The 11,624-nt window shown below is 46.5% G+C and overlaps 1 protein-coding gene across 1 annotated transcript in view; it reads right to left on the bottom strand.

The window, feature by feature from the left end:
- Window positions 1-7,971, bottom strand: part of LOC148151328 (EH domain-containing protein 3-like) — an 83,598-nt gene extending 75,627 nt beyond the window's left edge. The window contains exon 1 of the mRNA XM_087983313.1: window positions 7,708-7,971. Coding sequence (XP_087839439.1) covers window positions 7,708-7,934 — 227 coding nt within the window. The 5' untranslated portion in view covers window positions 7,935-7,971. The remainder of the gene's footprint in view (window positions 1-7,707) is intronic.
- Between the last annotated feature and the right edge of the window lie 3,653 nt (window positions 7,972-11,624).

The following is an 11,624-nucleotide window of genomic DNA, read 5'->3' on the forward strand; positions in this document are numbered from 1 at the left end:
TATCAGCGTTCCGAAAAGACCACTCCCGTGACTCTCTCGTCAGGTCCACACCCCCCATCAACCCAACCTCTTCCCCTGCAACCGCAAGAAATGCAAAACTTGCACCCACACCTCCCCCCTTCCTTCGCTCCAAGGCCCCAAGGGATCCTTCCATATCTGCCACAAATTCACCTGTACCTCCACACACATCATTAACTGCATCCACTGCACCCGATGTGGCCTCGTCTATATTGGGGAGACAGGCCGCCTACTTGCAGAACGTTTCAGAGAACGCCTCTGGGACACCCGGACCAACCAACCCAACCACCCCGTGGCTCAACACTTCAACTCCCCCTCCCACTCCACCAAGGACATGCAGGTCCTTGGACTCCTCCATCGCCAGACCATAGCAACACGACGGCTGGAGGAAGAGCGCCTCATCTTCTGCCTAGGAACCCTCCAACCACAAGGGATGAACTCAGATTTCTCCAGTTTCCTCATTTCCCCTCCCCCCACCTTGTCTCAGTCCCAACCCTCAAACTCAGCACCACCTTCCTAACCTGCAATCTTCTTCCTGACCTCTCCGCCCCCACCTCCACTCCGGCCTATCACCCTCACCTTAACCTCCTTCCACCCATCACATTTCCAATGCCCCTCCCCCAAGTCCCTCCTCCCTACCTTTTATCTTAGCCTGCTGGACACACTTTCCTCATTCCTGAAGAAGGGCTCATGCCCGAAACGTCGATTCTCCTGCTCCTTGGATGCTGCCTGACCTGCTGCGCTTTTCCAGCAACAAATTTTCAATTCTGTTTATAAATACTGCCATCTACTGACAGTCAGTCACGATATCCCTAACCAAGCATTTACTCTTCATTCAAATTTTTTCGGCCTGAGTAACATCAAAGTTGGCCTCAAAATACCATTTGTGAACCAGTCATTGTCACTAACAACTTCCGCTGTTCCCCTCAATCCGATAACATCCCCGACATGACCCAGGCAGACTGGACAAACTGACCCAGCTGGACCCAAAATGCTTTCAACTCCCCACCAATCCCAGGAGTCTGCCAATACCTCATTACTGACCCACTACTCCCCTTCACTACCACAGTCCCATTGGAATTGATACTTCCCGCCACTCCATCACCAGCAAAAGAACAACCCTTCCATTTGCCTAGGATTTAAACCTTATTCGACCCAACTCGATTACAACCAAAAGCTGCCCCTGAACAGACACCCCCTAATCCTGCCAACAGGATTAGAATTGACAACCGCCTGCATTTCTCCATCAGCACACAATACACAGCTCCCCCCCCCCGCCTCAATAATGTGAAGCCCCACCCAAAGTGACCCAGGTAGAACCGACTTCTCCTTCCAGACCTGGTAGCACCACACCCCATTCCTTGAACCTCTGAACCTGACACTGCCTCTTCAACACATCACCACCTTCCTCTCGACCCCACCAGATCCATCAGTCCCACTCCCCTCCAAATTTGACCCAGCTGAACCAACACTTCCCTAACTACAAACTGGTCCCTTGATGGAGCCCAAGCTTTTTCTCACTTACCTGACAATATACCCTTCAATCCCAGGCACTATAACCCCCTCACTCCCCTGGAGCCCACCCCCACTACAATTGATGCAAACTTTCTTTTCTCTCCACTCTCGTCGTAACAAAAGGATACAAGACAATTTGTTTCTCTAACAGCTTGCTGAACCTATCCATTAACTTTCCACGGTTCACAAAAAGGACATTCACGCCGTTCTGAACACCAACATTTTCCAGTCACTCACCAATTCAAAACATTCCACTTGTTTATTTGGTCCATATTTTGCTCCCATCACATTTCCCAAAATCCTGTTCCATCTGCCATGTTCCTCTCCATTCCCTCAACCCAATATGGAAGAACTATGTGGTTTTCCAGCCACACATTAACCAGAATTTGGTTCCAGCTCTGGTTGGTCTGGCCCTGACAGAGCAGTCCTGACTGCTTGTTCATTTTAATAGTCTTTGTAATGAGGATTCCTCTTCAAATCCAAATTATTGGATAGAGTTTCAGATTCATTTCAGACCAATTTCTGGACATTTTTGTGACATGAGCTTAAAGTCTTCATACACAGTACTTACAGGGGTGAAAGTCAATTGTCCATGGGTGCCATGTCTTTCATTGGGAAACAAAGATTAATCACTACAGCAAAATTTCTCTGTTGTAATTGTTAAAAATGATTTATTCCCACATGGGGATTAAGGAGGATCTGGTGCCAGATATAATTCCAGAATGACCACTCTGTACATGAGCTCATTGCGGTCTGCAACATATCCTGATTACAAAGTACTGAAGTTGTTACATGTGAAATCATGCAGTGGTTAGATTTCAAATCATTCTCTAACACACTCATTCTGAGCGAGTCCCACACTGAATTATTTAATTACTGGAAAGTGTTTAAACAGTGTTCACCATTTGTAAAAATTGAGTCTTTCATCACAGCATCTGGAAGAACTCCTGTATGTTATTTGTTTTGTCGCCGGTTCTCTATAATGGATTTATCATGGATCAGTTAACATTCAAATATACACTGGGAGCTGCAGGAAGAACAAGACATTTACTGGGTGAACCTGATCACAGGCACACTCAAGGAAATTTCATGAGTTCTGAAGGAGTGGGAAATATGGCCACAGGCTGATGTAATGAGATAGGTACTAAAAATTCTCCATTCCAAGATGAATTCTTGTTCTGCGATTCACTCAATGTTGTGTTTGTGTCAGATTAGTTTGTGAGCAGGAAACTGATTTGTATCCCATCATTACTCATTATCGTGAGCCCCTTTTATAATGATGTTACACCTTCATCTGAAAGTTAGGTACATATGAGAATCACGAGGCATCTGATGTTTATTTAAAAGTGACAAACAACAGTCACCTTTGTGCTCTTGTGTCTGAGGTCAGAGGTTGCACTTGTTGAACTCTGCAGCACAACGAAAGGAGGCAGGAAAGTGGGAGCTTGCTTGGAGGCTCAGGAACAGGAGGGGTAAGTGAGAGGAAGAAGACGGGTGTGGAATGGAGTCTGGAGGGGGAAGGATCTTATAAGTGGAACCAGAAAGTGCCAGACACATTCCTCATGCATTTAGAATTCGTCACGAGTTCCCAGTCACACTATAGACACCTCAAATTTGAATTGGAGTGGCCTCGGAACCAGAAAGAGGGAAGAGAGTGGAAGCGGTGAACACTGGTTACTGCTGTAAGGAACAACAGGGTCAGGATGAAAACTCCACTCTCTACATGGGCAATAGAATATTCCCTTTTCCTGATAAGGAGACACTGGACATAGTAGAGGGGATGAGGAGAAAGGTCGTTTCTCAATCCAGTTCAGTGTTACTCAGATTAGTGGAGGTTTAGAAAACTGCTGGATCCAGGTAATTGATTTATTGTCATGTGTACAAAGTACAGTGAAAAGCTTTATGAGCACTACAGGCATATCACAGTAAGGCTCAGAACAAGATATTCAGACGGAGGACTACAGTAACATTTATCTCTCTTGTACGCCCTGTGCAATGTAGCACACTCAGCATCATTTGAGCGGAGAGTCCATTCAATAGACTTAACTGAATGGAAGCTGCCCCAGGACCTTCTGGTGGGTGCATCATTCTCTATATGGCAGCACCTCCCAATGGTTTAATCTACTTTCCTAGTCTTTCCAGTACAGTGGCATTCTCATGTTTGTACTGCTTCAGAAAAAAAATTAAATCAAAAGGACCAGATATTAACCACAGCTTGTATCTCCGGACCCTATTTGAACCCTCTTGTGACCATGTTCCCTCCTCTGTCACCATGGCCTGGGCAACATCCTCCTCTTCTGTTAAAGATAGATGCCAAGAGTTCATTTCACACCTCAGCCATACCACCTCCCTCCTTGTAAATCCTCTTTCTGGTCTCTAATCAGTTCTATTCTTTCTTGATCTCATCTCTCTATTGAAGAGTGGGATTCCTCTTGGCTAGCTGCTAGTTTTTGTCATAATATGCTTTTTTTGCCTCTCCTCTGAACCTTTAATATGCCAACAGCTTCTTAACTGTATTTTCTGCCATACACCTTATTTAGAAGCACTTTTCTTGCCCGTGTTGCTTTCTACCTCCTTTCTGATTGAGGGACTCTATTTTTGTCCTACCTTCTCCTGTTTGGAGGGAACATACTTTAACTGGACCTCAACCATCTCTTTTTGGAAGGTAGCCCATTTCAGTTCCTGGTTTTCCTGCCATCCTCTTTGTTCCAGTCAATCGGGCCAGCTTTCTTGTCAAATGTTTTTCTCACCCTGGATTGCTGCATGTCATTCTCCAACACCATCTTGTAGCACCAGCTCCAATGATCATTGTCTCCTGTCTCCCACTACCACTTCATCCAAATTGGCCCAACTCATTTCCAAGGACTAAGTCCAACAATGTATCTTGGTGAATGAGCGGAGTCAATCACATGGTGACTAAATGTATTACATTGACTACAAATGACTAGAGCAATGTAATACTGCAGACTGAATACACTTTGATTAATATATTTGTTTTAGTTTAGTCTTAATCAAGTAAACACCAGTTTCTTGTCAGTAAACTTGGTCAGGTTCCATTGGCAGGCTGCAAGAGGATTTGCGCAAACTGGGGTTCATTGCGTTACAGCTTTTGTTGAATTCCTCTTTGGCTCATCTGTCCCAGTCACTTGTTGACATGACAGTGGGACTCACCACCTGAATTTTAAAGTTAGTGTAGAGAACAGCAACAGGGCAACCAGTTTGCGGCAGCCTAAACCAGCTCAAGTTCTCCTATCCCTTCACATCCACCCCAAACTCTTGGGATCTTTATTTTGAATTTGAGAGTCAAGGAAATGTGAAACAGTGCTTTGATGCAGGAAACAAGGTGGGTAGAGTAAATGGCATTTTTTATATATTTATTCCAAACAAAATGCTGGTTCAAATCTGGGAAATGAGGAAACTGGTGAAATCCGAGTTCATCCCTTGTGGTTGGAGGGTTCCTAGGCGGAAGATGAGGCGTTCTTCCTCCAACCGTCGTTTTGTTGTGGTCTGACGATGGAGGAGTCCAAGGACCTGCATATCCTTGGTGGAGTGGGAGGGGGAATTGAAATGTTGAGCCACCGGGTGGTTGGGTTGGTTGGTCCGGGTGTCCCAGAGGTGTTCTCTGAAACGCTCCGCAAGTAGCCGGCCTGTCTCCCCAATATAGAGGAGGCCACATCGGGTGCAGAGGATGCAATAGATAATGTGTGTGTGGAGGTGCAGGTGAATCTGTGGCGGATATGGAAGTTTCCTTTCAGGCCTTGGAGGGAGGTAGGTATGGGTGCAAGTCTTGCACCTCCTGCGGTTGCAGGGGAAGGTACCGGGAGTGGAGGTTGGGTTGGTGGGGGTGTGGATCTGACGAGGGAGTCACGGAGGGAGTGGTCTTTACGGAATGCTGATAGGGGAGGGGAGGGAAATATATCCTTGGTGGTGGGGTCCGTTTGGAGGTGGCGGAAATGACGGCGGATGATGCGCTGTACATGGAGATTGGTGGGGTGGTAGGTGAGGACCAGTGGGGTTCTGTCCTGGTGGCGGTTGGAGGGGCGGGGTTCAAGGGCAGAGGAGCGGGAAGTGGAAGAGATGCGGTGGAGGGCATCGTCGACCACGTCGGGGGGGGGGGGGGGGGGAATTGCGGTCCTTGAAGAAGAACACCTCTGGGACACCAGGACCAACCAACCCAACCACCCGGTGGCTCAACATTTCAATTCCCCCTCCCACTCCACCAAGGATATGCAGGTCCTTGGACTCCATCGTCAGACCACAACAAAACAACGGTTGGAGGAAGAACGCCTCATCTTCCACCTAGGAACCCTCCAACCACAAGGGATGAACTCGGATTTCACCAGTTTCCTCATTTCCCCTCCCCCCACCCTGTCTCAGTCAAATCCATCAAATTCAGCACCACCTTCCTAACCTGCAATCTTCTTCCCGACCTCTCTGCCCCCAACCCAGTCTTACCTATCACCCTCACCTTGACCTCTTTCCACCTATCACATTTCCGACGCCCCTCCCCCAAGTCCCTCCTCCCTACCTTTTATCTTAGCCTGCTGGACAAACTTTCCTCATTCCTGAAGAAGGGCTTATGCCCGAAACGTCGATTCTCCTGTTCCCTGGATGCTAACTGACCTGCTGCGTTTTTCCAGCAACACATTTCCAGCTCTGATCTCCAGCATCTGCAGACCTCACTTTCTCCTTTTCCATAGGAGTTTTATTAGAATTATGATAAGTTGCCCCATGCGCTCCCCCACTGATACCTCAGTCATTTGCCCTGCCTCATTCCCCAACTGAAGGGATTATTGCTCCTATTCAAGTAAGAACATTTACATACTGAGGTAAAAACAATGACTGCAGATGCTGGAAACCAGATTCTGGATTAGTGGTGCTGGAAGAGCACAGCAGTTCAGGCAGCATCCAAGGAGCTTCAAAATCGACGTTTCGGGCAAAAGCCCTTCACATTTACATACTGATCAAGTGCATACAAGAGAACTTCCTTAAAATGCCTCTCCATTCAAGCCCTTAACACCGAGTCTAGGATTGGAAAAAGTCAAAATCCCCCACCATTACAACCCTATTATTCTAGGGATACTTTTACGTATTTGCATTTCAATTTCCTACTGATTATTGGGGGGCAGGGGGAGGGGCACTATAATACAATCCTAACAAGGTGATTGTCCCTTTATTTCTCAGTTCTACCCTTCTACCTATGCTTTCACTGATAAATCATTCAGGAATATTTCCCTAAGTACAGGGATAGTACTATCCTGACCCAAACAAAAAGAAACACTCCACATGCCCTCTTCTCTTGACCCCCTTTGTTTCTCTCCCATAGCATTAATACCTCAACATTAAAACTACAAGTCCTGCCCATCCCTGACCCACGTTTCTATAATAGCTATGATATCTCAGTCTCACGTCCCCAGCTCTGCCCCAAGTTCATCTGGTTTGTCAGGCTTCTTGCCTTGAAATGCAATGCTAATTTATCAGTCCCACCTCATGCTCTGCCAAGCTCTTGTCTACCTTGACTATTTGACTTACTCCCATACAGTATGAGCTTTTCTCATTATTAGTTGTCTGCCTGATTACATTAGAACCAGTCACCATACCAGAAACTGGCTAAATGCTACCATCCCAAGGACCCACCCCCTACAGTATCCAACACTGGAGAGCAGATAAACATGACAGGAGGATCAGAAGGGCAAATAACCCTGTAGAGAAGGAAGAACAGAAATTATAAATTCCCCAGAGGTCAGGTAGACAGAACTAACAAGCCAAGCTGAAACAGAAATAAGAAGGGCTCAAGAGGGATATAGGCCAAATGGGATCAGATTGGGATGCCTGGTCAACACAGAGGAGTTTGACCAAAACGTCTGCATTCTTGCTGTCTGATTCTATTCCCTGTGTATATTAAATACAGATAAAAGTCAGATGCAAAAAGCCATTTCTCTCTTCAGTGAGTCCTCTACCCTGGCCAAGATGAACACAGGGGGAATCTGGTTTCTCCAAACAGCAACATTTCCATCCTGGAGACAGATTTCAGATTTCACTCATGGCAGCAGGAGTGTGGGGTACAGTGAGTGAGTGAGGGTCAGTGCAGCCTGATTTCCCTGTGCAATACCCTCTCCCTCTCACCCAGGGGGGCACAGTGAGTGAGTGAGGGTCCGGCTGGTGTGTGCTCACCTGATGAAGGTGGTCTTGCCGGTGGAGTACTGACCGACCAGCAGCAGCATGGGCTTGTTGTCGAAATCCGCATTGTCCAGGGCGGGCGAGTGGAACTCGTGGAAGCGGTAATGTTCCTCCAGGGGAAGCAGTTTGCTTTTGTAGAGCTTCTTCAGGCCGTCCGTCACCGTCTGAAATACCTCGGGATCCTTCTTGCCGCGGTCATGCGCCCCCAGCCAGCTGAACATGCTGGCGGATAACCTGGGAAAGTGTAAACCCAGACTAAAGCAGCAGTTTACAGCGACAACAATAACCTCCTTAAAGCCCGAACCCCCCTCCCCCGGCCCCTCCTCCTGAAAGTCTCCCCGAAGCCGCTCCGCTTTAAGGAGCCGCAGCTCGAGACAGCTCCCGCCCCCGCGCGCCGTCCTCTTCCAGTGACGTCAACCAACGGCTTCATCCTGCACGTGCGGTTCAGGGGAAGCGGGGATGAGGCCGTTCAGCCCATCCAGTCTGCTCAGCCAGCCGTGCCTGAGACGTTTCCCAGCCCCACTCCCCCGCTTTCTTCTCGCAACCTTGATAACCAACAACCTAGCTATCGCCACCTCATCTCACGAACTCGCCAGCTTCACCGAGTTGTCAGACTAAAATAAACTAACCTGTTTCACTAAATTATCCAGAGAAACAAGTCGCAGATGCTGTAATCCAAAGTAAAACACAGCAAGCCAGACAGCATCAGGAGGTGGAGAAGTTAACATTTTGGGTGTAAGCCTTCTTCAGGCTTGCTGTTTCTTCCCACCCCCTGCTGGTCTACACACTGAATTGGGAGAAAGTGAGGACTGCAGATACAGGAGATCAGAGTCAAAAAGGGATGAAGGAAATGTGGAGAATTGGTCAAGAAAACTGCGCAGTGGGGTAAGAGGTGAGTAAGAATAGAACGTAGCAATTGCCCGAGCAAAACATCCACATGGTGGTAGTGAAAATTCCACGTGGTTAATATAAGACCCTATAGATAATGCCTCATGGAAACAAGGGCCTGAACAGATAGGGCAAAATAAATAAGGGGGAATTGTTTTACTAAAAGAACTGATAGACCTTTTTTCCTGAAAAACCTTCTCTGTTTTTGGCTGCACTTCAGTCCCACGCTCCTGATCTTTGGGCACCCGGTACGGAGGAAGGAGGGCAGGTCTGAAGATCTCCTCGTGGGTCTGCTCCTGGGCCTGGCCAAACTGGCCATCAACAGGTCCAGGCAGCGGGCCGTGGAGGGGGTCGTTAGAGCCGACTGCCTGCCCCTCTTCCGCGGTTACGTTAGAGCCCGGGTGTCCTTGGAGAAGGAGCACGCGGTGTCGACCAACACCCTGGAGTTGTTCAGGGAGAGGTGGGCGCCGCAGGGAGTGGAGTGCATCATTTCTCCCTCCAACTCTATTTTGATTTAGTCCCTACCCTCCCCTTCACTGTTTTGATCACACAGCACTGCCCTTTGATGTGAAGGGCAGTGTTTGTCACTGGCCACCCGGGTGTTTTCCTATCTTCCTGGTAGTGGAAATTGACTAAAGATTCGTGCACTTTGTGTCTTTCACTGTGTCTCACATCTGCGCACACACACCATGGGTGCTGGGGATAAAATAAACACTACCGCACTTAGGTGGTAGTGTGGGGGTTAAAAAAGAAAAAAAAAAGAATAAACACAGTTCAGTTCTGGATGCAATAACAGCAGAATACAATCACATGTTAACTCACTGGAATGTGTGTGTCACCATAGCCTTACCAGACCACAGGGGCTGCCCTCTTCAGTACAGAGAGAAGCGACTCATGGTGTTTTGACCAGAGGGACCTCAGACCTTAGGCAAGGGAAGAATTTGAGAACGAGATTCCTTTATAGCAACCTCAAACTGGTAATGGGAATTGAACCCACGCTGTCCACATCACACTGCTCTGTAAACCAACATTACAGCCAACTCAGCTAAACTAAAAAAAAAGAGAACTGATAGACCTGTTTAGAAAGCCGGCAGATTTGTAGTGGATGATTAAAAGTAAAATAGTAGCAAATAGTCATAGTGTTAAAATGTTACTAGACTGTTGAATGTTTTAGACAAGGCTTGTATAATACTGAGACAGTAGTTTGGGAAATTAACAAAGGGTCTGTTCAAGTAAGGCTCTGAATGAGAGAGAGAGAGAGAGAGAGATTGATTTACTGCTAAGCTCTTGGCTGTTCGCAACAAGGCTCTGCATGAGAGAGAAAGAGCCATTGATTTAATGCTGAGTTCTTGACTGTGAGTAGAAAGTTTCTGTGTGTGTGAGAGAGAGAGAGAGAGACTTCATAGTTTAACCATTGTGATCTGGTTTGTATGCATAATTGTTTGTTGTTGGTTAAATGTTTATATTTTGTTTCCCTGGAGCTCGAGATCCTGGAGTAGTTTGATTTTATTTTGCACTGTAAGAATTTAAGATAGTGTTTTTTTTAGAGAGAGATTTTTCAAGAAACCATTAGTGATTGCTGCATTTTGCTGGTGCAGTGTTAGATTGGTTTAAGCTGAACGAATGAGAATTATTAACTGAGAACATTTAAGAATTGTTAGATTGGTAAAGGACAATTGCAAGTTATAAAGTTAAGGATTGCTTATACTGTTGACAAAGCTGTACCAGACTTGAATAGCATAAGAAAGTGACTAAATGGCCAAAAGAGAATACCTTTGATATTCATATGTGCAATGAAGTGGAAGGACTAATTAAGAACTATAAGCTGAAAGAGAAATCTAAAATAGGAACCGAAAGAGGGATCAGGCGATGCAAATACTGAAACATTTCAGGAAAGAGAGTCAGGAGTGGAAGGTAGCTTGTCAGACACCCATGGTGACTAGGAAAGCTGGAAAGAACAAGCTGAGCAGTTACGGGAAACAGAAAAGCAGGAATCAGATACCCTACAACCTCCTCGCCCCCCCCCCCCCATACCCAGATGTGGAGGAGCTGAATAGACCTTCTTCCCACACAAATGAAGAGGCATTGAAGCAGTGTCCAGTAATAAAGGGAGCAGTAAAAATAGAGGGACAGTTAGAATGGGACAGAAGTACAGAAGACAAAAATGAACATAGAACATTACAGCGCAGTACAGGCCAATCGGCCCTCGATGTTGCACCGACCTGTCATACCAATCTGAAGCCCATCTAACCTACACTATTCCATATACGTCCATATGCTTGTCCAATGATGACTTAAATGTACTTAAAGTTGGCGAATATACTACCGTTGCAGGCAAAGCATTCCATACCCTTACTACTGTCTGAGTAAAGAAATTACCTCTAACATCTGTCCTATATATTTCACCCCTCAATTTAAAGCTATGTCCCCTTTTGCTCGCCGTCCCCATACTTGGAAAAAGGCTCTCCCTGTCCACCCTATCTAACCCTCTGATTATCTTATATGTCTCTATTAAGTCACCTCTCAACCTTCTTCTCTCTAACAAAAACAGCCTCAAGTCCTTCAGCCTTTCCTTGTAAGACCTTCCCTCCATACCAGGCAACATCCTCGTAAATCTCCTCTGCACCCTTTCCAAAACTTCTACATCCTTCATCTAATGCGGTGACCAGAACTGTCCACAATACTCCAAGTACGGCCGCAACAGAGTTTTGTACAGCTGTAGCATAACCGCATGGTTCCGGAACTCGGTCCCTCTATTAATAAAAGCTAAAACACTGTACACCTTCTTAACAACCCTGTCAACCTGGGTGGCAACATTCAAGGATCTGTGTACCTGGACACCAAGATCTCTCTGCTCATCTACACTACCGAGAATCTTACCATTAGCCCAGTACTTTGCATTCTGGTTACTCTGACCAAAGTGAGTTACCTCACACTTGTCCGCATTAAACTCCATTTGTCACCCCTCAACCCAGCTCTGCAGCTTATCTATGTCTCTCTGTAACCTACAACATCCTTCGTCA

This window comes from Chiloscyllium plagiosum, unplaced genomic scaffold, assembly GCF_037043375.1.
Source record: "Chiloscyllium plagiosum isolate Xiang-an unplaced genomic scaffold, Cpla_swu_hap1 HiC_scaffold_3, whole genome shotgun sequence".
NCBI classification, from domain to species: Eukaryota; Metazoa; Chordata; class Chondrichthyes; order Orectolobiformes; family Hemiscylliidae; genus Chiloscyllium; species Chiloscyllium plagiosum.